Source organism: Aphelocoma coerulescens, chromosome 12, assembly GCF_041296385.1.
Source record: "Aphelocoma coerulescens isolate FSJ_1873_10779 chromosome 12, UR_Acoe_1.0, whole genome shotgun sequence".
Taxonomy (NCBI): Eukaryota; Metazoa; Chordata; class Aves; order Passeriformes; family Corvidae; genus Aphelocoma; species Aphelocoma coerulescens.
In genome coordinates, this window is record NC_091026.1 from 9,075,725 (window position 1) to 9,101,028 (window position 25,304).

At 54.1% G+C, this 25,304-nt stretch overlaps 3 protein-coding genes across 5 annotated transcripts in view; 1 reads left to right on the top strand and 2 right to left on the bottom strand.

Moving 5' to 3' along the window:
* The first annotated feature begins 2,376 nt into the window (after positions 1-2,376).
* On the top strand, positions 2,377-9,194 carry LOC138117786 (uncharacterized). The gene is made up of 9 exons (XM_069028348.1): positions 2,377-2,419; positions 2,926-3,240; positions 4,244-4,354; positions 4,861-5,175; positions 6,179-6,289; positions 6,796-7,120; positions 7,581-7,792; positions 8,114-8,224; positions 8,731-9,194. The coding sequence occupies exons 1-9, from the start codon at positions 2,377-2,379 to the stop codon at positions 9,192-9,194; spliced, it is 2,007 nt and encodes a 668-aa protein (XP_068884449.1).
* A 6,965-nt stretch (positions 9,195-16,159) lies between these two features.
* Positions 16,160-19,697, bottom strand: LOC138117711 (ankyrin repeat and SOCS box protein 14-like). 3 transcript variants are annotated; one of them, XM_069028254.1, is made up of 7 exons: positions 19,475-19,697; positions 18,943-19,026; positions 18,617-18,827; positions 18,057-18,112; positions 17,562-17,693; positions 17,307-17,465; positions 16,160-16,644 (listed from the first exon to the last, which is right to left on the bottom strand). In XM_069028254.1, exons 3-7 carry the CDS (start codon positions 18,742-18,744, stop codon positions 16,631-16,633), a joined length of 489 nt encoding a protein of 162 aa, XP_068884355.1. In that variant the 5' UTR covers positions 18,745-18,827; positions 18,943-19,026; positions 19,475-19,697; the 3' UTR covers positions 16,160-16,630. The 3 variants fall into 3 exon arrangements, with proteins under 3 accessions (XP_068884355.1, XP_068884353.1, XP_068884354.1); XM_069028252.1 differs by having other exon boundaries at positions 16,160-17,465; positions 19,475-19,635; XM_069028253.1 differs by lacking the exon at positions 19,475-19,697 and adding an exon at positions 19,116-19,317 and having other exon boundaries at positions 16,160-17,465.
* Positions 19,698-20,367: 670 nt separating this feature from the next.
* DNAH12 (dynein axonemal heavy chain 12) overlaps positions 20,368-25,304 on the bottom strand; it is a 59,620-nt gene continuing 54,683 nt past the window's right edge. Inside the window, exons 69-75 of the mRNA XM_069028251.1 lie at positions 24,791-24,976; positions 24,163-24,266; positions 22,844-23,048; positions 22,525-22,662; positions 21,968-22,059; positions 21,662-21,729; positions 20,368-20,816 (exon numbers count right to left, since the gene is read on the bottom strand). Coding sequence (XP_068884352.1) covers positions 20,626-20,816; positions 21,662-21,729; positions 21,968-22,059; positions 22,525-22,662; positions 22,844-23,048; positions 24,163-24,266; positions 24,791-24,976 — 984 coding nt within the window. The 3' untranslated portion in view covers positions 20,368-20,625. The remainder of the gene's footprint in view (positions 20,817-21,661; positions 21,730-21,967; positions 22,060-22,524; positions 22,663-22,843; positions 23,049-24,162; positions 24,267-24,790; positions 24,977-25,304) is intronic.

The following is a 25,304-nucleotide window of genomic DNA, read 5'->3' on the forward strand; positions in this document are numbered from 1 at the left end:
CTGCCCCCATTTTGGGTGCACGTTGCTGATGTCAGAGCGGCCATGGTGATCCGTGTGACCAAGGCCACAAGAGGGAAGGCTGGGCTCAGGCCGTGTGTCAGTGCCGCCTGACAACGGGAGGACAAGGCAGGACAGGGACGGGGCTGCCCGGGGACCAGAGGAGCCCCACACCTCGGGGCTCTGGGCCTGTGCTGCAGGCTCACCTGCCTCTCCCTTCCCAGAGGCAGCGGAGGAACATCCAGAGGAGACAGCAGTGTTCCTCGACGCTGTGACGGGAGGAAAAGGAGGACAGGAGCAGGGCTCACCAGGGAGTAGTGCCCTCGTGGCTCTGGGCCTGCTCTGCAAACGCCCCGCACTCTTCTTTCTCCCAAAGAGAGAGAGGACGAGCACCTGGAGGAGACCGCAGTGCTCCTGCCCAGGGACTCACTCCTGACCGGAACCATGGGCAACAGGGAACAGGAGGCCCCTGATGCCAGAGAGCCAGGTGAGGGCAAAGCAGCCCTCCCGCAGCCTGGCGCAGGGGCTGTCGGGGCAGCCAGCGTGGGGCCCGGAGCGGAGGCAGGGGGAGGCAGGAGCTGCCCAGCCCTGCTGGGCCTGGGAGCCTCCTTCCTCCCCAAGGCGGGCCCAGCTGGGCCGGGGGCAGCTGTTGGGACGTCCGTGCCCGAGCTGTCCCCTGCTCCCCAAGGCCTCCAGGCCTGCCCATCAGCCAGGCAGGCAGGGCCAGAGCAGCCCTTGGGGCCGATGCTGCGGGCTAAGAGCCCCGCAGAGGTGCCCGGTGCCATTGGCTCTGTCCCCTGCAGCATGCCTGCTGTGCTGGTCTGGGCACGCGCATGAGGCAAAGCACCCGGGTGTCGCTGGGCGGGGATCAGTGCCCAGGCTGGGCCTGGCAGCGCCCGTCCGCTCCTGGAGGGCTGAGGGCACTGCTCTGGCCTGGCCCTAGCCCTGGCCCGGGCCCTGACAGGCCCTTGACCTTCCTGCTTCCCTTTTAAGCCTCCAGCCATGAGGCAGAGTTCAATGGCTCCAGCCTGACCAGCCAGTCAGGACTGGAGCCTTCCCATGGCTCCCCAGAAGCCGAGGCCATCAGCCACAGCTCTGGCAGCCCGGTGCCATCAGGTCTGTCTCCTCCATCTGCATCTCGAGAGAGCAGAGAACGCAGCAGCACCCAACATGCAGCATTGGAGCCGTTGCTGGAATCTTCCTGGCTGGAGAGCAGCAGCCCCGGCACAGAAAGTGAGGCAACATCAGGGTCATCAGACAGCAGCTGCCCAGACCCTGAGGACGGCAGCCGTCCTAAAAGTCCTGGACGTGACCACAGGCAAAGTTGCTCTCGCCAGCAACATTGGGCCCTTAATCGAACTGTCTGGTCGAGACGTTGCCGAGACAGGAGCCACAGGACAGGACCAAATGCTGAGAGGCCCAGGCGCGGGGGGACACCATCAGAGACATCCCCCTGACGCAACCGCTCTTGCCAGCAAGGTCCAGGCCCAAATCCACCTGTCCGGTCGAGGAGTCGCCGAGACAGGAGCCACAGGACAGGGCCAAGGGCAAGCATGGACCAAACTGGCAAAAGTGCCTTTCATGTGGGAAAAGCATCCCTCCTGCATTTGACTTTGGAGTCGAGGACTGTTTCAAGCTCTCCCAGTCAGATGCACACAGAAAACTCCCACTGAATTCTCTGGGTTTCCATCGGAGTCAGTGTAAAAAGTTGGGCAGCCGACTGCCAGGGCCAGGAGCCCTGGAGTGGCACTGCCTGAACAGCCCCTTTCTGCCAACAGTGCCACGCTCGATGGCTGCCCCAGGGCCTGGCAGTTGACCCTGCACTTGCTGCAGGAACCCCTGCCCTGGTTCCGCTCTGACCGAAGGCTCGGACCCATCTCAGAACCTCGGTTCCCAAGGGGGCAGCCTCAAATGGGTGGCGCGGGACTGAGGCCATCGCTGCCCCCATTTTGGGTGCACGTTGCTGATGTCAGAGCAGCCATGGTGATCTGTGTGACCAAGGCCACAAGAGGGAAGGCTGGGCTCAGGCCGTGTGTCAGTGCCACCTGACAACGGGAGGACAAGGCAGGACAGGGACGGGGCTGCCCAGGGACCAGAGGAGCCCCACACCTCGGGGCTCTGGGCCTGTGCTGCAGGCTCACCTGCCTCTCCCTTCCCAGAGGCAGCGGAGGAACATCCAGAGGAGACAGCAGTGTTCCTCGACGCTGTGACGGGAGGAAAAGGAGGACAGGAGCAGGGCTCACCAGGGAGTAGTGCCCTCGTGGCTCTGGGCCTGCTCTGCAAACGCCCCGCACTCTTCTTTCTCCCAAAGAGAGAGAGGACGAGCACCTGGAGGAGACCGCAGTGCTCCTGCCCAGGGACTCACTGCTGACCGGAACCATGGGCAACAGGGAACAGGAGGCCCCTGATGCCAGAGAGCCAGGTGAGGGCAAAGCAGCCCTCCCGCAGCCTGGCGCAGGGGCTGTCGGGGCAGCCAGCGTGGGGCCCGGAGCGGAGGCAGGGGGAGGCAGGAGCTGCCCAGCCATGCTGGGCCTGGGAGCCTCCTTCCTCCCCAAGGGGGGCCCAGCTGGGCCGGGGGCAGCTGTTGGGACGCCCGTGCCCGAGCTGTCCCCTGCTCCCCAAGGCCTCCAGGCCTGCCCATCAGCCAGGCAGGCAGGGCCAGAGCAGCCCTTGGGGCCGATGCTGCGGGCTAAGAGCCCCGCAGAGGTGCCCGGTGCCATTGGCTCTGTCCCCTGCAGCATGCCTGCTGTGCTGGTCTGGGCACGGGCATGAGGCAAAGCACCCGGGTGTCGCTGGGCTGGGATCAGTGCCCAGGCTGGGCTTGGCAGCACCCGTCCGCTCCTGGAGGGCTGAGGGCACTGCTCTGGCCTGGCCCTGGCCCTAGCCCGGGCCCTGACAGGCCCCTGACCTTCCTGCTTCCCTTTTAAGCCTCCAGCCATGAGGCAGAGTTCAATGGCTCCAGCCTGACCAGCCAGTCAGGACTGGAGCCTTCCCATGGCTCCCCAGAAGCCGAGGCCATCAGCCACAGCTCTGGCAGCCCGGTGCCATCAGGTCTGTCTCCTCCATCTGCATCTCGAGAGAGCAGAAAACGCAGCAGCACCCAACATGCAGCATTGGAGCCGTTGCTGGAATCTTCCTGGCTGGAGAGCAGCAGCCCCGGCACAGAAAGTGAGGCAACATCAGGGTCATCAGACAGCAGCTGCCCAGACCCTGAGGACGGCAGCCGTCCTAAAAGTCCTGGACGTGACCACAGGCAAAGTTGCTCTCGCCAGCAACATTGGGCCCTGAATCGAACTGTCTGCTCGAGACGTTGCCGAGACAGGAGCCACAGGACAGGACCAAATGCTGAGAGGCCCAGGCGCGGGGGGACACCATCAGAGACATCCCCCTGACGCAACCGCTCTTGCCAGCAAGGTCCAGGCCCAAATCCACCTGTCCGGTCGAGGAGTCGCCGAGACAGGAGCCACAGGACAGGGCCAAGGGCAAGCATGGACCAAACTGGCAAAAGTGCCTTTCATGTGGGAAAAGCATCCCTCCTGCATTTGACTTCGGAGTCGAGGACTGTTTCAAGCTCTCCCAGTCAGATGCACACAGAAAACTCCCACTGAATTCTCTGGGTTTCCATCGGAGTCAGTGTAAAAAGTTGGGCAGCCGACTGCCAGGGCCAGGAGCCCTGGAGTGGCACTGCCTGAACAGCCCCTTTCTGCCAACAGTGCCACGCTCGATGGCTGCCCCAGGGCCTGGCAGTTGACCCTGCACTTGCTGCAGGAACCCCTGCCCTGGTTCCGCTCTGACCGAAGGCTCGGACCCATCTCAGAACCTCGGTTCCCAAGGGGGCAGCCTCAAATGGGTGGCGCGGGACTGAGGCCATCGCTGCCCCCATTTTGGGTGCACGTTGCTGATGTCAGAGTGGCCATGGTGATCCGTGTGACCAAGGCCACAAGAGGGAAGGCTGGGCTCAGGCCGTGTGTCAGTGCCGCCTGACAACGGGAGGACAAGGCAGGACAGGGACGGGGCTGCCCAGGGACCAGAGGAGCCCCACACCTCGGGGCTCTGGGCCTGTGCTGCAGGCTCACCTGCCTCTCCCTTCCCAGAGGCAGCGGAGGAACATCCAGAGGAGACAGCAGTGTTCCTCGACGCTGTGACAGGAGGAAAAGGAGGACAGGAGCAGGGCTCACCAGGGAGTAGTGCCCTCGTGGCTCTGGGCCTGTTCTGCAAACGCCCCGCACTCTTCTTTCTCCCAAAGAGAGAGAGGACGAGCACCTGGAGGAGACCGCAGTGCTCCTGCCCAGGGACTCACTGCTGACTGGAACCATGGGCAACAGGGAACAGGAGGCCCCTGATGCCAGAGAGCCAGGTGAGGGCAAAGCAGCCCTCCCGCAGCCTGGCGCAGGGGCTGTCGGGGCAGCCAGCGTGGGGCCCGGAGCGGAGGCAGGGGGAGGCAGGAGCTGCCCAGCCATGCTGGGCCTGGGAGCCTCCTTCCTCCCCAAGGGGGGCCCAGCTGGGCCGGGGGCAGCTGTTGGGATGTCCGTGCCCGAGCTGTCCCCTGCTCCCCAAGGCCTCCAGGCCTGCCCATCAGCCAGGCAGGCAGGGCCAGAGCAGCCCTTGGGGCCGATGCTGCGGGCTAAGAGCCCCGCAGAGGTGCCTGGTGCCATTGGCTCTGTCCCCTGCAGCATGCCTGCTGTGCTGGTCTGGGCACGGGCATGAGGCAAAGCACCCGGGTGTCGCTGGGCGGGGATCAGTGCCCAGGCTGGGCCTGGCAGCGCCCGTCCGCTCCTGGAGGGCTGAGGGCACTGCTCTGGCCTGGCCCTGGCCCTGGCCCGGGCCCTGACAGGCCCTTGACCTTCCTGCTTCCCTTTTAAGCCTCCAGCCATGAGGCAGAGTTCAATGGCTCCAGCCTGACCAGCCAGTCAGGACTGGAGCCTTCCCATGACTCCCCAGAAGCCGAGGCCATCAGCCACAGCTCTGGCAGCCCGGTGCCATCAGGTCTGTCTCCTCCATCTGCATCTCGAGAGAGCAGAGAACGCAGCAGCACCCAACATGCAGCATTGGAGCCGTTGCTGGAATCTTCCTGGCTGGAGAGCAGCAGCCCCGGCACAGAAAGTGAGGCAACATCAGGGTCATCAGACAGCAGCTGCCCAGACCCTGAGGACGGCAGCCGTCCTAAAAGTCCTGGACGTGACCACAGGCAAAGTTGCTCTCGCCAGCAACATTGGGCCCTGAATCGAACTGTCTGGTCGAGACGTTGCTGAGACAGGAGCCACAGGACAGGACCAAATGCTGAGAGGCCCAGGCGCGGGGGGACACCATCAGAGACATCCCCCTGACGCAACCGCTCTTGCCAGCAAGGTCCAGGCCCAAATCCACCTGTCCGGTCGAGGAGTCGCCGAGACAGGAGCCACAGGACAGGGCCAAGGGCAAGCATGGACCAAACTGGCAAAAGTGCCTTTCATGTGGGAAAAGCATCCCTCCTGCATTTGACTTCGGAGTCGAGGACTGTTTCAAGCTCTCCCAGTCAGATGCACACAGAAAACTCCCACTGAATTCTCTGGGTTTCCATTGGAGTCAGTGTAAAAAGTTGGGCAGCCGACTGCCAGGGCCAGGAGCCCGGGAGTGGCACTGCCTGAACAGCCCCTTTCTGCCAACAGTGCCACGCTCGATGGCTGCCCCAGGGCCTGGCAGTTGACCCTGCACTTGCTGCAGGAACCCCTGCCCTGGTTCCGCTCTGACCGAAGGCTCGGACCCATCTCAGAACCTCGGTTCCCAAGGGGGCAGCCTCAAATGGGTGGCGCGGGACTGAGGCCATCGCTGCCCCCATTTTGGGTGCACGTTGCTGATGTCAGAGCGGCCATGGTGATCCGTGTGACCAAGGCCACAAGAGGGAAGGCTGGGCTCAGGCCGTGTGTCAGTGCCGCCTGACAACGGGAGGACAAGGCAGGACAGGGACGGGGCTGCCCGGGGACCAGAGGAGCCCCACACCTCGGGGCTCTGGGCCTGTGCTGCAGGCTCACCTGCCTCTCCCTTCCCAGAGGCAGCGGAGGAACATCCAGAGGAGACAGCAGTGTTCCTCGACGCTGTGACGGGAGGAAAAGGAGGACAGGAGCAGGGCTCACCAGGGAGTAGTGCCCTCGTGGCTCTGGGCCTGCTCTGCAAACGCCCCGCACTCTTCTTTCTCCCAAAGAGAGAGAGGACGAGCACCTGGAGGAGACCGCAGTGCTCCTGCCCAGGGACTCACTCCTGACCGGAACCATGGGCAACAGGGAACAGGAGGCCCCTGATGCCAGAGAGCCAGGTGAGGGCAAAGCAGCCCTCCCGCAGCCTGGCGCAGGGGCTGTCGGGGCAGCCAGCGTGGGGCCCGGAGCGGAGGCAGGGGGAGGCAGGAGCTGCCCAGCCATGCTGGGCCTGGGAGCCTCCTTCCTCCCCAAGGCGGGCCCAGCTGGGCCGGGGGCAGCTGTTGGGACGTCCGTGCCCGAGCTGTCCCCTGCTCCCCAAGGCCTCCAGGCCTGCCCATCAGCCAGGCAGGCAGGGCCAGAGCAGCCCTTGGGGCCGATGCTGCGGGCTAAGAGCCCCGCAGAGGTGCCCGGTGCCATTGGCTCTGTCCCCTGCAGCATGCCTGCTGTGCTGGTCTGGGCACGGGCATGAGGCAAAGCACCCGGGTGTCGCTGGGCGGGGATCAGTGCCCAGGCTGGGCCTGGCAGCGCCCGTCCGCTCCTGGAGGGCTGAGGGCACTGCTCTGGCCTGGCCCTGGCCCTGGCCCGGGCCCTGACAGGCCCTTGACCTTCCTGCTTCCCTTTTAAGCCTCCAGCCATGAGGCAGAGTTCAATGGCTCCAGCCTGACCAGCCAGTCAGGACTGGAGCCTTCCCATGGCTCCCCAGAAGCCGAGGCCATCAGCCACAGCTCTGGCAGCCCGGTGCCATCAGGTCTGTCTCCTCCATCTGCATCTCGAGAGAGCAGAAAACGCAGCAGCACCCAACATGCAGCATTGGAGCCGTTGCTGGAATCTTCCTGGCTGGAGAGCAGCAGCCCCGGCACAGAAAGTGAGGCAACATCAGGGTCATCAGACAGCAGCTGCCCAGACCCTGAGGACGGCAGCCGTCCTAAAAGTCCTGGACGTGACCACAGGCAAAGTTGCTCTCGCCAGCAACATTGGGCCCTGAATCGAACTGTCTGGTCGAGACGTTGCCGAGACAGGAGCCACAGGACAGGACCAAATGCTGAGAGGCCCAGGCGCGGGGGGACACCATCAGAGACATCCCCCTGACGCAACCGCTCTTGCCAGCAAGGTCCAGGCCCAAATCCACCTGTCCGGTCGAGGAGTCGCCGAGACAGGAGCCACAGGACAGGGCCAAGGGCAAGCATGGACCAAACTGGCAAAAGTGCCTTTCATGTGGGAAAAGCATCCCTCCTGCATTTGACTTCGGAGTCGAGGACTGTTTCAAGCTCTCCCAGTCAGATGCACACAGAAAACTCCCACTGAATTCTCTGGGTTTCCATCGGAGTCAGTGTAAAAAGTTGGGCAGCCGACTGCCAGGGCCAGGAGCCCTGGAGTGGCACTGCCTGAACAGCCCCTTTCTGCCAACAGTGCCACGCTCGATGGCTGCCCCAGGGCCTGGCAGTTGACCCTGCACTTGCTGCAGGAACCCCTGCCCTGGTTCCGCTCTGACCGAAGGCTCGGACCCATCTCAGAACCTCGGTTCCCAAGGGGGCAGCCTCAAATGGGTGGCGTGGGACTGAGGCCATCGCTGCCCCCATTTTGGGTGCACGTTGCTGATGTCAGAGTGGCCATGGTGATCCGTGTGACCAAGGCCACAAGAGGGAAGGCTGGGCTCAGGCCGTGTGTCAGTGCCGCCTGACAACGGGAGGACAAGGCAGGACAGGGACGGGGCTGCCCAGGGACCAGAGGAGCCCCACACCTCGGGGCTCTGGGCCTGTGCTGCAGGCTCACCTGCCTCTCCCTTCCCAGAGGCAGCGGAGGAACATCCAGAGGAGACAGCAGTGTTCCTCGACGCTGTGACGGGAGGAAAAGGAGGACAGGAGCAGGGCTCACGAGGGAGTAGTGCCCTCGTGGCTCTGGGCCTGCTCTGCAAATGCCCCGCACTCTTCTTTCTCCCATAGAGAGAGAGGACGAGCACCTGGAGGAGACCGCAGTGCTCCTGCCCAGGGACTCACTCCTGACTGGAACCATGGGCAACAGGGAACAGGAGGCCCCTGATGCCAGAGAGCCAGGTGAGGGCAAAGCAGCCCTCCCGCAGCCTGGCGCAGGGGCTGTCGGGGCAGCCAGCGTGGGGCCCGGAGCGGAGGCAGGGGGAGGCAGGAGCTGCCCAGCCCTGCTGGGCCTGGGAGCCTCCTTCCTCCCCAAGGGGGGCCCAGCTGGGCCGGGGGCAGCTGTTGGGACGTCCGTGCCCGAGCTCTCCCCTGCTCCCCAAGGCCTCCAGGCCTGCCCATCAGCCAGGCAGGCAGGGCCAGAGCAGCCCTTGGGGCCGATGCTGCGGGCTAAGAGCCCCACAGAGGTGCCCGGTGCCATTGGCTCTGTCCCCTGCAGCATGCCTGCTGTGCTGGTCTGGGCACGGGCATGAGGCAAAGCACCCGGGTGTCGCTGGGCGGGGATCAGTGCCCAGGCTGGGCCTGGCAGCGCCCGTCCGCTCCTGGAGGGCTGAGGGCACTGCTCTGGCCTGGCCCTGGCCCTGGCCCGGGCCCTGACAGGCCCTTGACCTTCCTGCTTCCCTTTTAAGCCTCCAGCCATGAGGCAGAGTTCAATGGCTCCAGCCTGACCAGCCAGTCAGGACTGGAGCCTTCCCATGGCTCCCCAGAAGCCGAGGCCATCAGCCACAGCTCTGGCAGCCCGGTGCCATCAGGTCTGTCTCCTCCATCTGCATCTCGAGAGAGCAGAGAACGCAGCAGCACCCAACATGCAGCATTGGAGCCGTTGCTGGAATCTTCCTGGCTGGAGAGCAGCAGCCCCGGCACAGAAAGTGAGGCAACATCAGGGTCATCAGACAGCAGCTGCCCAGACCCTGAGGACGGCAGCCGTCCTAAAAGTCCTGGACGTGACCACAGGCAAAGTTGCTCTCGCCAGCAACATTGGGCCCTGAATCGAACTGTCTGGTCGAGACGTTGCCGAGACAGGAGCCACAGGACAGGACCAAATGCTGAGAGGCCCAGGCGCGGGGGGACACCATCAGAGACATCCCCCTGACGCAACCGCTCTTGCCAGCAAGGTCCAGGCCCAAATCCACCTGTCCGGTCGAGGAGTCGCCGAGACAGGAGCCACAGGACAGGGCCAAGGGCAAGCATGGACCAAACTGGCAAAAGTGCCTTTCATGTGGGAAAAGCATCCCTCCTGCATTTGACTTCGGAGTCGAGGACTGTTTCAAGCTCTCCCAGTCAGATGCACACAGAAAACTCCCACTGAATTCTCTGGGTTTCCATCGGAGTCAGTGTAAAAAGTTGGGCAGCCGACTGCCAGGGCCAGGAGCCCTGGAGTGGCACTGCCTGAACAGCCCCTTTCTGCCAACAGTGCCACGCTCGATGGCTGCCCCAGGGCCTGGCAGTTGACCCTGCACTTGCTGCAGGAACCCCTGCCCTGGTTCCGCTCTGACCGAAGGCTCGGACCCATCTCAGAACCTCGGTTCCCAAGGGGGCAGCCTCAAATGGGTGGCGCGGGACTGAGGCCATCGCTGCCCCCATTTTGGGTGCACGTTGCTGATGTCAGAGCAGCCATGGTGATCCGTGTGACCAAGGCCACAAGAGGGAAGGCTGGGCTCAGGCCGTGTGTCAGTGCCGCCTGACAACGGGAGGACAAGGCAGGACAGGGACGGGGCTGCCCAGGGACCAGAGGAGCCCCACACCTCGGGGCTCTGGGCCTGTGCTGCAGGCTCACCTGCCTCTCCCTTCCCAGAGGCAGCGGAGGAACATCCAGAGGACAGCAGTGTTCCTCGACGCTGTGACGGGAGGAAAAGGAGGACAGGAGCAGGGCTCACCAGGGAGTAGTGCCCTCGTGGCTCTGGGCCTGCTCTGCAAACGCCCCGCACTCTTCTTTCTCCCAAAGAGAGAGAGGACGAGCACCTGGAGGAGACCGCAGTGCTCCTGCCCAGGGACTCACTCCTGACCGGAACCATGGGCAACAGGGAACAGGAGGCCCCTGATGCCAGAGAGCCAGGTGAGGGCAAAGCAGCCCTCCCGCAGCCTGGCGCAGGGGCTGTCGGGGCAGCCAGCGTGGGGCCCGGAGCGGAGGCAGGGGGAGGCAGGAGCTGCCCAGCCATGCTGGGCCTGGGAGCCGCCTTCCTCCCCAAGGGGGGCCCAGCTGGGCCGGGGGCAGCTGTTGGGATGTCCGTGCCCGAGCTGTCCCATGCTCCCAGAGGCCTCCAGGCCTGCCCATCAGCCAGGCAGGCAGGGCCAGAGCAGCCCTTGGGGCCGATGCTGCGGGCTAAGAGCCCCGCAGAGGTGCCCGGTGCCATTGGCTCTGTCCCCTGCAGCATGCCTGCTGTGCTGGTCTGGGCACGGGCATGAGGCAAAGCACCCGGGTGTCGCTGGGCGGGGATCAGTGCCCAGGCTGGGCCTGGCAGCGCCCGTCCGCTCCTGGAGGGCTGAGGGCACTGCTCTGGCCTGGCCCTGGCCCTGGCCCGGGCCCTGACAGGCCCTTGACCTTCCTGCTTCCCTTTTAAGCCTCCAGCCATGAGGCAGAGTTCAATGGCTCCAGCCTGACCAGCCAGTCAGGACTGGAGCCTTCCCATGGCTCCCCAGAAGCCGAGGCCATCAGCCACAGCTCTTGCAGCCCGGTGCCATCAGGTCTGTCTCCTCCATCTGCATCTCGAGAGAGCAGAAAACGCAGCAGCACCCAACATGCAGCATTGGAGCCGTTGCTGGAATCTTCCTGGCTGGAGAGCAGCAGCCCCGGCACAGAAAGTGAGGCAACATCAGGGTCATCAGACAGCAGCTGCCCAGACCCTGAGGACGGCAGCCGTCCTAAAAGTCCTGGACGTGACCACAGGCAAAGTTGCTCTCGCCAGCAACATTGGGCCCTGAATCGAACTGTCTGGTCGAGACGTTGCCGAGACAGGAGCCACAGGACAGGACCAAATGCTGAGAGGCCCAGGCGCGGGGGGACACCATCAGAGACATCCCCCTGACGCAACCGCTCTTGCCAGCAAGGTCCAGGCCCAAATCCACCTGTCCGGTCGAGGAGTCGCCGAGACAGGAGCCACAGGACAGGGCCAAGGGCAAGCATGGACCAAACTGGCAAAAGTGCCTTTCATGTGGGAAAAGCATCCCTCCTGCATTTGACTTCGGAGTCGAGGACTGTTTCAAGCTCTCCCAGTCAGATGCACACAGAAAACTCCCACTGAATTCTCTGGGTTTCCATCGGAGTCAGTGTAAAAAGTTGGGCAGCCGACTGCCAGGGCCAGGAGCCCTGGAGTGGCACTGCCTGAACAGCCCCTTTCTGCCAACAGTGCCACGCTCGATGGCTGCCCCAGGGCCTGGCAGTTGACCCTGCACTTGCTGCAGGAACCCCTGCCCTGGTTCCGCTCTGACCGAAGGCTCGGACCCATCTCAGAACCTCGGTTCCCAAGGGGGCAGCCTCAAATGGGTGGCGTGGGACTGAGGCCATCGCTGCCCCCATTTTGGGTGCACGTTGCTGATGTCAGAGTGGCCATGGTGATCCGTGTGACCAAGGCCACAAGAGGGAAGGCTGGGCTCAGGCCGTGTGTCAGTGCCGCCTGACAACGGGAGGACAAGGCAGGACAGGGACGGGGCTGCCCAGGGACCAGAGGAGCCCCACACCTCGGGGCTCTGGGCCTGTGCTGCAGGCTCACCTGCCTCTCCCTTCCCAGAGGCAGCGGAGGAACATCCAGAGGAGACAGCAGTGTTCCTCGACGCTGTGACGGGAGGAAAAGGAGGACAGGAGCAGGGCTCACCAGGGAGTAGTGCCCTCGTGGCTCTGGGCCTGTTCTGCAAACGCCCCGCACTCTTCTTTCTCCCAAAGAGAGAGAGGACGAGCACCTGGAGGAGACCGCAGTGCTCCTGCCCAGGGACTCACTCCTGACCGGAACCATGGGCAACAGGGAACAGGAGGCCCCTGATGCCAGAGAGCCAGGTGAGGGCAAAGCAGCCCTCCCGCAGCCTGGCGCAGGGGCTGTCGGGGCAGCCAGCGTGGGGCCCGGAGCGGAGGCAGGGGGAGGCAGGAGCTGCCCAGCCATGCTGGGCCTGGGAGCCTCCTTCCTCCCCAAGGGGGGCCCAGCTGGGCCGGGGGCAGCTGTTGGGACGTCCGTGCCCGAGCTGTCCCCTGCTCCCCAAGGCCTCCAGGCCTGCCCATCAGCCAGGCAGGCAGGGCCAGAGCAGCCCTTGGGGCCGATGCTGCGGGCTAAGAGCCCCGCAGAGGTGCCTGGTGCCATTGGCTCTGTCCCCTGCAGCATGCCTGCTGTGCTGGTCTGGGCACGCGCATGAGGCAAAGCACCCGGGTGTCGCTGGGCTGGGATCAGTGCCCAGGCTGGGCTTGGCAGCGCCCGTCCGCTCCTGGAGGGCTGAGGGCACTGCTCTGGCCTGGCCCTGGCCCTGGCCCGGGCCCTGACAGGACCTTGACCTTCCTGCTTCCCTTTTAAGCCTCCAGCCATGAGGCAGAGTTCAATGGCTCCAGCCTGACCAGCCAGTCAGGACTGGAGCCTTCCCATGGCTCCCCAGAAGCCGAGGCCATCAGCCACAGCTCTGGCAGCCCGGTGCCATCAGGTCTGTCTCCTCCATCTGCATCTCGAGAGAGCAGAAAACGCAGCAGCACCCAACATGCAGCATTGGAGCCGTTGCTGGAATCTTCCTGGCTGGAGAGCAGCAGCCCTGGCACAGAAAGTGAGGCAACATCAGGGTCATCAGACAGCAGCTGCCCAGACCCTGAGGACGGCAGCCGTCCTAAAAGTCCTGGACGTGACCACAGGCAAAGTTGCTCTCGCCAGCAACATTGGGCCCTGAATCGAACTGTCTGCTCGAGACGTTGCCGAGACAGGAGCCACAGGACAGGACCAAATGCTGAGAGGCCCAGGCGCGGGGGGACACCATCAGAGACATCCCCCTGACGCAACCGCTCTTGCCAGCAAGGTCCAGGCCCAAATCCACCTGTCCGGTCGAGGAGTCGCCGAGACAGGAGCCACAGGACAGGGCCAAAGGCAAGCATGGACCAAACTGGCAAAAGTGCCTTTCATGTGGGAAAAGCATCCCTCCTGCATTTGACTTCGGAGTCGAGGACTGTTTCAAGCTCTCCCAGTCAGATGCACACAGAAAACTCCCACTGAATTCTCTGGGTTTCCATCGGAGTCAGTGTAAAAAGTTGGGCAGCCGACTGCCAGGGCCAGGAGCCCTGGAGTGGCACTGCCTGAACAGCCCCTTTCTGCCAACAGTGCCACGCTCGATGGCTGCCCCAGGGCCTGGCAGTTGACCCTGCACTTGCTGCAGGAACCCCTGCCCTGGTTCCGCTCTGACCGAAGGCTCGGACCCATCTCAGAACCTCGGTTCCCAAGGGGGCAGCCTCAAATGGGTGGCGCGGGACTGAGGCCATCGCTGCCCCCATTTTGGGTGCACGTTGCTGATGTCAGAGCGGCCACGGTGATCCGTGTGACCAAGGCCACAAGAGGGAAGGCTGGGCTCAGGCCGTGTGTCAGTGCCGCCTGACAACGGGAGGAGAAGGTAGGACAGGGACGGGGCTGCCCAGGGACCAGAGGAGCCCCACACCTCGGGGCTCTGGGCCTGTGCTGCAGGCTCACCTGCCTCTCCCTTCCCAGAGGCAGCGGAGGAACATCCAGAGGAGACAGCAGTGTTCCTCGACGCTGTGACGGGAGGAAAAGGAGGACAGGAGCAGGGCTCACCAGGGAGTAGTGCCCTCGTGGCTCTGGGCCTGCTCTGCAAACGCCCCGCACTCTTCTTTCTCCCAAAGAGAGAGAGGACGAGCACCTGGAGGAGACCGCAGTGCTCCTGCCCAGGGACTCACTGCTGACCGGAACCATGGGCAACAGGGAACAGGAGGCCCCTGATGCCAGAGAGCCAGGTGAGGGCAAAGCAGCCCTCCCGCAGCCTGGCGCAGGGGCTGTCGGGGCAGCCAGCGTGGGGCCCGGAGCGGAGGCAGGGGGAGGCAGGAGCTGCCCAGCCATGCTGGGCCTGGGAGCCTCCTTCCTCCCCAAGGGGGGCCCAGCTGGGCCGGGGGCAGCTGTTGGGACGTCCGTGCCCGAGCTGTCCCCTGCTCCCCAAGGCCTCCAGGCCTGCCCATCAGCCAGGCAGGCAGGGCCAGAGCAGCCCTTGGGGCCGATGCTGCGGGCTAAGAGCCCCGCAGAGGTGCCCGGTGCCATTGGCTCTGTCCCCTGCAGCATGCCTGCTGTGCTGGTCTGGGCACGCGCATGAGGCAAAGCACCCGGGTGTCGCTGGGCTGGGATCAGTGCCCAGCCTGGGCTTGGCAGCACCCGTCCGCTCCTGGAGGGCTGAGGGCACTGCTCTGGCCTGGCCCTGGCCCTGGCCCGGCAGGCCCTTGACCTTCCTGCTTCCCTTTTAAGCCTCCAGCCATGAGGCAGAGTTCAATGGCTCCAGCCTGACCAGCCAGTCAGGACTGGAGCCTTCCCATGGCTCCCCAGAAGCCGAGGCCATCAGCCACAGCTCTGGCAGCCCGGTGCCATCAGGTCTGTCTCCTCCATCTGCATCTCGAGAGAGCAGAAAACGCAGCAGCACCCAACATGCAGCATTGGAGCCGTTGCTGGAATCTTCCTGGCTGGAGAGCAGCAGCCCCGGCACAGAAAGTGAGGCAACATCAGGGTCATCAGACAGCAGCTGCCCAGACCCTGAGGACGGCAGCCGTCCTAAAAGTCCTGGACGTGACCACAGGCAAAGTTGCTCTCGCCAGCAACATTGGGCCCTGAATCGAACTGTCTGGTCGAGACGTTGCCGAGACAGGAGCCACAGGACAGGACCAAATGCTGAGAGGCCCAGGCGCGGGGGGACACCATCAGAGACATCCCCCTGACGCAACCGCTCTTGCCAGCAAGGTCCAGGCCCAAATCCACCTGTCCGGTCGAGGAGTCGCCGAGACAGGAGCCACAGGACAGGGCCAAGGGCAAGCATGGACCAAACCGGCAAAAGTGCCTTTCATGTGGGAAAAGCATCCCTCCTGCATTTGACTTCGGAGTCGAGGACTGTTTCAAGCTCTCCCAGTCAGATGCACACAGAAAACTCCCACTGAATTCTCTGGGTTTCCATCGGAGTCAGTGTAAAAAGTTGGGCAGCCGACTGCCAGGGCCAGGAGCCCTGGAGTGGCACTGCCTGAACAGCCCCTTTCTGCCAACAGTGCCACGCTCGATGGCTGCCCCAGGGCCTGGCAGTTGACCCTGCACTTGCTGCAGGAACCCCTGCCCTGGTTCCGCTCTGACCGAAGGCTCGGACCCATCTCAGAACCTCGGTTCCCAAGGGGGCAGCCTCAAATGGGTGGCGCGGGACTGAGGCCATCGCTGCCCCCATTTTGGGTGCACGTTGCTGATGTCAGAGTGGCCGTTGGGGTCCCTTCCCCCCGCCATGCGGTCCTGGGAGGGGGCCCTGGGGGGGAGGCAGGGGGGTTTCCCTGCCCCTGGTCAGCCTCGCTCCCCCATTGGTTGTTTTGTGTTCCCCTGTGCGGGCAAGGACCCTTGGTCCCGTGATTGTAGGAGTTCCTCGGCAGCGCCCCGGCCATGCGGCTGGAGAAATAAACATCTCTCTGAAATGTCTATCAAGAATCAGTCCATATATATTTCTTTTCCACGGGTGCTTTGTTTGGTGCATCGTGTTACAGTAATCCCCACTGTAACACAGAAGCACAATCCATTGCTGTAGAGGGATTCCTTGTGGAATACAGGATACCCCAGGAGAGCTTGGGCATCCCAGGGCTGTTGCAGAAGTACCCCTGACAGGGCCTCAGGCTGAAAACAGGCTTGCAAGGCACCTGCTAGCTGGCAGCCTTGAACAGCCTTGGGAAAAGGTATACACTAGTCAGCTCCCCCACTGCTTCGAGGCTTTCTCATGGGAAAGGGGAGTGAACTTTGGAAAAAGTATAACTTGGTGTAACGGAACAGTAAAACAGGAGCACGATGCTCGAATCGTATCAGTGTTTGTATCGTGACTCTGGCTGGATTCCCCTGCTCCCGGGACCCCCCCCCCCCCCCCCCGCAACACATTGCCTGTGAAAGAACATCTGCACCTGGGAAGAAGCAGCAAGGATTTTCACAGTAGTCACTGTAAATATCCATCTGTAATTAATATCTCCAACCCCACAGTGATACGGTATTTTGAATTATCTTCTTCACCAACAGAACCACTGTGAGCATAAACCTTCATGTTGGATCCTTGATTTTAGATATGTTTATGTAATCCTGGGAACAAGAACATCCAAATTGTTTTGAATCCAGTCAGAATTGCTCCTAGGACTGGGCCAGCAAAGGGTTTGGTTCTTATTCATCAAAACCATTGTTTTTGGCTTACATACAATACATTTAAATTCTTTTAGTTTACAAAAACCAGACAGGTGTAACTGTAAACGTGAGAGAACCCAGTATCCAAACAGTTCGTGCAATCCAGTTCCAGGGCTGCTTAACCATCATGTAAAATTCCCCACAAAACAGTCTTCTCAGGCATGCCCTAAGGTGACCTGTCTATATAAGAAAATGATAGTGCATTTAGAAAACATTAAAGTGGCATTCACACAAAGAGTGTGGGTGCAAGACTATACTAGGACTATACTAGGTATGCGGTCTTATTCCTAAATTACAAAATATTAAAGAGAAGCAAACAGAGAATGTCAGCCTGTCTCCTTCACTTGTCATCTTTGGACTAATGCCAGCAGTGCCTAAATAGGGACTATTTAGAGACTTTGCACTCTACATACTGCAGATACACGCGGCTGGTTGGCTACAATTTTTGAAAATTAAAGCCAATTACCACGGGTTTTGGAGAAAGGGAGGCTGATGCAATGAAGGAGATACCATGTGGACAGAGAATATCCTTGTTTTATGCCTGCAGATATGAAGGGCAGCGATAGCATGAAGAAGCAGAAGGACTCGTTACCTGGCACCACTGCAGAAATGATGCCAAGCAAAGCAGAGGACGACACTCTGCACTTCATGGAGAAAGCTAATTATCATGTGAGAAAAACAGACAGGGACAGACACAGTCAGTGCTGAGATTAACAATTTTTTTCTCCTTCTAGCAAAATATTTCAGGCATTGAAGTCAAATATGTCGCACTGAAACCTAAAATGTATAACTATATTCTCACCTCATTCCCTCACCTCTCCACCCCTAAAAACAGTATTCACCTATAACTAAAGGAGAATCTCCTTCTTCATTTTTAACATTGGGATTGCAGCCATTGAGCAGGAGAAAGTGGACATTGTCCACAAAACAGTTTCTTACTGCCACCAAGAGAGGCGTTTCCCCTTTGAGAGTGGTCTGTTCCCACGTAATGTCACGGGAGGCTGAAATACAGAAAAGCAGAACACATTTGAAGTTGGATGATTCATCAAACTTTACTTTGTAGAACTTTTTGGTGGAAAATTAGAAGGACTTTGTACCTTTTAAAGTTATTTCAAGGATGTTCTTATTTAGCTGTGCTCCAGCTTCATGCACAGGAAGCCAGCCTTGCTGATCTGCTTCTTCAAAAGCAGAACTGTGCCTCACCAACTTCTTCAAGGCCTCCTCCTGGCCTGTTATATTTTAACACAGACACATATCCCATTACTCATCACAAGACAAAATTCAGGCAACTAATACATTGAGTGCAATTATCCCACCAGTTTATCTTGCTCATTTTAAAAGAAAGGCCTGGAGTTTTCCCCTAATTTCAGGAGACGAAGCACTGGAATTTCTGAAAGGGGTGACACTTGAACCCATCCCACTTCCATGATCCTATCTAATAAGTTAGCTTTTGGATGTCTTGTTTTTTGTTTCCATACTCCTCCCAACACTATATAAAGAAAAGCTGCCCTTAAATCAGGTGATCAAATAAAATGTAGGCATTGCTCAGCCATTCCTGGGATGTAGGCTTAGAGTGGTGTATTTGTACTTAACTGTCCGAATTGCTGCAATGATCTGCCCATGTTCTTTGCTTGCAGTATACTGGAAACTGCATAAACAGGACAAGAATAAAATGAGAAGTAAAAACTCATGTGAAGGTCAGGATATAATTATACCTTAATTTAAATACTCAAGATTTACAAGACATGTTAGATTTCTCTAAGTTACATTGGTTTTGTAAGGGTTTAACACATTGAAACATTTTTCTTGTTGGTCTTTTCCTGACACAATAAATACTGAACTTTTCACACAAAGGCCAACAAATTAAATGCTAAAATGAGGGGAAGGTCCCTTACCAGTCTAATTTTACATCACCTACTTATCTTCTTCATAAAGCCTTATACTAATTAAATATTGATGTAAAACATCATCTGAAAGTTTCATACATCCCATATTTTCAAGGAAACTTTTCAGGGAGCTACCAGTGCTTTCCAGTATCCATGAGACAAGGTCAGCACAATACAACATATGTAGTTACAGAGGAAAATAAGGTCTACTAAATGCTTACAATAATGACCAGAAAACACCCCAAACAGAAAGAATAACTTATTACCTTTCAATCTCTGTTGCACTGCCACTTGTTTCAATTTTATACCTATCTTGTAAGCTTTCCTGAATAGCTCGTTGGGTAGGGATTTCCTCATCAGAATCACCATCAATCATATACACAGAAGTATTCATGGCAAATCAGCACAACATGGATCACTTTTGTAGGGAAATACTGCTTTTTAATTAGAAGCAGATGTTAAATCTTCAGGTTAGATCTGGAGTAATAGAAATAGCAATCACTGTGTCAGTATAAAGAGAAATGAAAAGCAGTTAAAGAAATGACTATGCTATTATATGCTTAAGCAGTCATGCTGTTCCTGGCATACTCACGATCTCAGATGTTCTGTTAGGTTCAAACCTCTCATCTGTTTTAGCTCATCAAAGTTTCCACTTCTGTCTTTCAAGAGAGTTGGCCTGAAAAAACAAAACAAAACTAAACTAAACTACAGGGCAAGGTTAAAAAAAAAAAAAAAAATAAAGTAAAACTGGAAGCAAATAAATACCATGGCAAAAAGAATGAGCACAGGAAATTTAAGGAAGTTGTCAGCATGCCAACTACAAAGCTTGGAATAATTCTAGAAACATCTTAAAGTTGGGCAGCAGTAATTCACAGCAAACCTGCGTCATTTAATTTGTTACCTGATCCACCTAACATGTGATTACAAGGCCTTGCTCTGTAATTGCACATGCACATGTAGCAAAAAGAGAAATATATTAGCAACATATACAGCAAGAAACTGTTAGTAATTGATTATACTATGGCTCAGTGAGTACATAAACATCTTAAATCGAGACAACATTTTTTTCCTAAAGATACTACTAATTTTCCTATGAATTGAGAAAATACACTGGGTTTCCTCACCTGAAAGAGGGAAGACCCCAGCCTTTGAAGAAGCGATTATTAAGTTGAAAGTGACATTTTCAGGATTGTAAACAATCTCTGCAGAGCCCATGTCCATTAATAGCTCACTATAAATACCTGATCATAAGATACTCTGGGACTTTCTCCACGTTTCTTTCACACACGTCAGTTATGTTTAATAATCTGACCTGACAAGTGGTGCCAGCAAAAGAAGGAATTTAAAGTCCAGGTTTTTTGCAACAATGCTTTTGATTTTTGAAATAAGAATTTCAGAACTATAGCAGTAAGTACTACGCTGTGAAAAGAAAATTCTTTAGTGCTGTCCTAGGAGAGCAAACTGAAGGTGGTGTTAAGAGCTTGCTTAAGAGTGAGACAGAAGAAAAACTAAAACAATAAAAGTAAACATAAACAAGCAAATAAAAATCAAACAAAAACTCTATTAAAATTATTACAGGTTTCTGATTCCTTAATCACAATTTGCATTAATATAAATAAAAAAGCAAGTGAAAAATAAACATAGAGTTTTTAAAGGGAAAAGCAGTTTCAGAAAGCCAGACTTACACTAGTCTAACACCCAAAAAGCAGGGAAATGGGGCACACAGATGCCCAGTTGTAAGAGTGATGGTAGGATGGAGTGGGACCTTTATGTGCTTCACTTATTCCTACTGTATTTTATGGAGAGATCCATACACAGAACTGATGATGGCTGTATCTGAATGCAAGGTGGAAACAGTTCTTTGCTAGAGGAGATCAGGAAAGAATGCTTCAGTAATTTTTGAAAACTATTTTTAAAGAAAACAAAAGTGCAGAATCAAGTTTATTACCTGTAATGTTTCTCTCAGCACAGGCTACTTTCATTTTCCATGAAAATATATTTTGTGATATTCAACTAATGCACAAAATGGATGTTCACACTTTAATAATATTCCCAAGGGCTAAAATCCCAGCTGTATTGCTTACAGATTGTAAAGATGGTCATAATAATAATACATACTCAATTAAGTCAAAAGCTTGAGGGTCAGAAAGTATTTGTATGCCCTCTTACAATACAAAAACCTCCAGATGTTTCTTTTACACACTAAGTTCCACTTCCTCTGTAAGCCAGCAAAGAGAACAAGATGTTGTGAAGTCTGTATGTGAACTGTCCACAGTCAGTCATCCAGCTGGCACAGCAAGGCTACACCTCTCTTGATCCAGTGCTGGACTGGCTGGTCCGTGCTGAGCTTCAAAGCAATGACGAAGTTGGTGGAATGCCCAGTAGTGGATAAGACCCCTTTGCGCTCACTTGTCTTGTAGAGTGGGCAAACATAGGCATTAGACTCCTTTATGTCCCATTTTACAGCTTCAAAAAAACCCAAAATAATGCATTACATTCAGCAGATCGATTTGGCAGAAACATAATCTACATGCAAACGTTAAGTATTTACAGTAACACCTTTACAGGGAAATAAAAATGCAAAATGGTTTTGCAAGCAATAGAACAAAATTACCTGGTTTGCTTCTTGTGTTTTCTTGTGTGGTTTGTTTGGTTCTTAAACCCAACTAATTTAGCTACAATTTGTGCTCAGGACTCAATGCCTTCCTGTGATTCTACCAGCTTTGCAATACCCAAAGACACAGTAAAATCTGAATAGCTACCTAGGTAATACATAGCTTATGCATGAGTTTTTCATAGCTCTACAACAATTCTGGTCCAGTTGCCAGAGAACCTCACTGCAATTCAAGTCATGTGATATCCAAGGACAGAACTCTGCAGGAACTCTTTGTATGCCCAGACTGCTTACATGGAATTTGTACAAAGCCTAAAATCATGCAGGTCTGAACAAATTCATCCAACCTCAAGAGAAGGCTCAAGCAGAAAAAGTAGCAAATTTTAATACTGCCTATTTGCTAACACCTAAGTCAACAGTTGCAGTAGTAAGTCCTGATTCTGTGCATAAATAAAAACAGGGATTTAGTCCTCGCAATCAAAGAAAACAAGAGTTGTGAAAATTATTTTCCTAGTAGGAAAGACAGCTATCACAGAGCTACAAATAACCTGGGCAAACCCTGCTACATCACAGGAGGTAAAACACTCAGTCTCTGTAAGTCAGTCAAAAGTACTCCTCAGGGATCTTCAGTAAGAAAAGGAAACCACTGTTGCACTTTCTTGTTGAATAGCTCAGACATCAGAGAAATCATACTCACTTGGCTTTATCCAAATGATAGGCATGGCATCAAAGAGCACCTTGGGATACTGCTCAGTTAACATTCCCCTGGAGAGAGAAAGCAACAAAGTAATTGTTTGTGGCTTGAAGGGTTTGGTGGGTGTTTTTTGGTTGCTACTGGCTTGCTCGTTTGGTTTTTCTTGACCATTTTCCATGCATGAAAGAGGACTTAATTTGGTGTGTTATTCCAATAATATGAAAAGTATCAGTTAAAATATTTAAACCAGTCTTGTTTGAGCACTGAAAAAAACTTTCCAGAACCACAATAAAACACTTGGCTACTGACTTGGCCCTGTCCCAGCGAGCTCCGTCTAAAAATAATCCGTGGATGTAAACACCATCCTCTGGTGCAGTATCAGCAGTATCCTGAGGAATAACCTGCAAGAAATAAGTGTTCCACATCATTAAACTTTCACAGCTCTTTTGCTTTTTGAGCTATTATGCCAATTGACAATTTTCAGATCAATCCAAACTGAGAATAATACAGTAACCCTTCCTTTCAGTGCTACTTTTAAACATATCTGTAGAGACAGCAGACTTCTCTGGGTTTGTTAATTACCTTTCTTGTAGGTTATAAAAAGAGGCTTTAATCACACAGAAAAATATACACTGGATAGGCTGTTTTCTTGAGCAGAGCTCTGTGTCCAGTGATAGAATTAATCACTTCAAGAATACCTCTTCTACAGATGTTTTTTTAGTCCTGCCAGCCTTACCAAATAATTAATTGCATGTCTGCAGACTGCAGTCAGTTGCAAAATGAACTTTTCAGTTAGGATTTATTTACTATATCTCACCACATCAGGAGTCATATTAATAAAATATTAATTTATAACTTATCCATACCTCAAATTCATATCCTAGAAGGTCAATAGGGATCCTGTGCTTCCTAGCATAGTTTTGCATGGCTCCAGTTAGGAAAGCTTGAGTAAAATAGAATCCTGACAGCCAAAAAACTGCAGGCTTCCCTAATTCATACCAATCCTAGAGAGAGGAAAGCAAAACATTGAATAATCAGAAAGACAGGAATCCCATACTCTTTGACTATTTTCTACATAATTGTACTCAGAAAATCTAAACAAAGCCTATCACTCCTTTCCCAATAAATAAAAATGATATGGAAAAGTAGATTAAATAACTGGCAGCCCTGCCACTAGTACGTTACCTGTAAAAACTTCAGCCTTGCTAGCAAATCTACAACATAGCTCCCTAAAGGTTTTAGACTTGGGTATGAATGCTGTGCCCACTTCTCAGGAACTTTTCCAACAAGGAGACTTCCAGACAGAGCCTCCAGGTCAGCATCCATAACAACCAGTCCTTTAATGGCTTTCTTCAGGTTAATTAGAGTAATGCGAATAGTTCGGATTAAACTAGAATTAAAAAACAAAACAATTTTCACACATTTTGCAGCATTTGCTAAACATTACAATGTCATTAGAAAGAAATAAAAGAAGTGGATTATGGAGGCATCTACAGTACTTTTACAGCTTTTATGTCTATATACCTCTATAGATATATGCACAATAAGCCATGTCTGTAAAGTCATGGATTTGTGCATTTGTGCAGATTTATTTAAGACTAGGAACAGTAATAAATTCGTTATCTCTGATATCCTCTGAATTGTTTGGCAAGAGGATAAATTTGGAACTCCAAATGTATCCACCATATACTAGATGAAGGAAAAAGGTTTAGATTGCAAAAGAAGAGGTGGGTAGGGTCTGCAATAAGGATAACTTGGAGATTTATGGCCAGAGAGCATTTGGGAGAAAATTAAGTAGCAGATGTGAAGAGACAAATGGAAAAGAAAGAGGACACAGAAAAAACAGAAAAAGGAATGGAGAGGCAGGCAAAGATAAGAAAGAAAATTAGAAAACAAAGTCAAAAAAGAGACTGAGGACTCAAGGAGAAAAATAAATGCAATTCTAGGTTTGTAGTCTTAGGAGAATAATTGTGAAAATCAGGCATAAGGAAAAAAAGGCATAAGAAAAAGGGGGAAAAAAGTAAAAACGTCAAACAGAGCACATATGAGACAATAAAGAAATACACAGAAATATGTCTATCATGGAAAAGCTTTCATAAACTATAACTGTGCATGTATCACAGTTTCTAACCCTATTACTCTATAGACCAGAAATACAAATAAAATAAAATAAAATTGAGGATAAAGATTGTGAAAGGGAAAGTGAAGTTAAAAGAAAAAGAATATAAAATATTGTTTGCATTCTCTTTTCCCAGTACTTCCTCATATTCCCTTCTTTTATCTTTCAGTTAATTTTGCCATTTCATTTTCCCTGACATCTATCCTACACTCTGACTGTCTACAAGGAGCAATGGTGCTTGGACTGCAGATATCACTGCAGGCAATTGAAAGGGAACAAAAAAAATATTTCACACAACACAGGGCTTAGAGAATATGATTTGTGGAAATTTCTCTTTATAAATGGAATGATTTCTGGTACATTTAATAAAATAGAACATTCTTACTTGTTAAATCTTTCCATTTCTTGCACCAGCACAGTGTTCATACTTTCTTCATATCTCACAGGATATTTAATTAGGCAGCTTTCAATGTCAAAATCCTTTGGAAGCTGGAAATGACAACACATTCAGAAATGACAACACATTCAGAAATCATAGATCATTATGATTTTACATTAAAGGTATGCAAATGTAAAGATTTTTAGAGCAATAGATACCACTAAACTTTCTGATTAGTATCTTATCAATACAGTGTTCAGTAGTTTAAATAAAAGTTACGAGGGTTCTAATGTTCATCTTTTAGAAAACACCGAGAATTTTTAATATCATGGAAGGTTATAAATATGTTTCAATTTATTAATTTTAAATTTGTTCACGTGAAAAAATGAACTGTTCTTTCAAGTTCTTTTTGCTCTGTTTTCTCTCCTCCTGTCTTCTGCCTATTTAATAAAACTTCTTTCAACTGAAATATAGCTGTGGTCTGTTACAGCCACACCAGTTCTTACTTTCACATTGCACTAAATTCCTTCCAGAATGCTTTTCTTTCAACATGAAATCTACTTTACACTGACTCAACTTAAGGAATTTCTACTTTGTAAAAAGAGAAATTGAAGTCATTTGTATAATACAATACCTTGCTGAGAATATCATCTGCAATTGCATAAAGAGTGTTGTCACCACCCCCAGAAGTTCCCTGAGTGCCTCCTCCTTGTGTTAAAAGCAGAGATTCAAAGAGGGTCTTAGTTTGCTGAAGATCTTTTGCAATATCCACATTTTCATGCAAGCCAAATACCTCTGGCTGCTGAGTAAAGGGAAGATTCTAGGACAAAATAAAAAAGAAGTCTGTGTGACATTAAGCAGCAGGAATCTGATCCAAGGTTTCTTTAAGAAGTCGAGTGAAAAACTACCACTGACTTCAACTGCAGGTGAGTGAGGACCTTAGTGGAGGTATCTGCAGCCAGAATTACTGCTGATTGAGCCACCACCTCTCATACAGAAAGCCATTTCCAAGGAATTCTCAATTGTCTATGCTACATGTCCTCCTATCTGTTTATTGATCCCCTCTCAGAAACAATCTAGATCATAGCAAGGATCATACAAAGATGTCAGGCAGGAACCTGAGCACACAATTTAATGTGCTGCAAAAC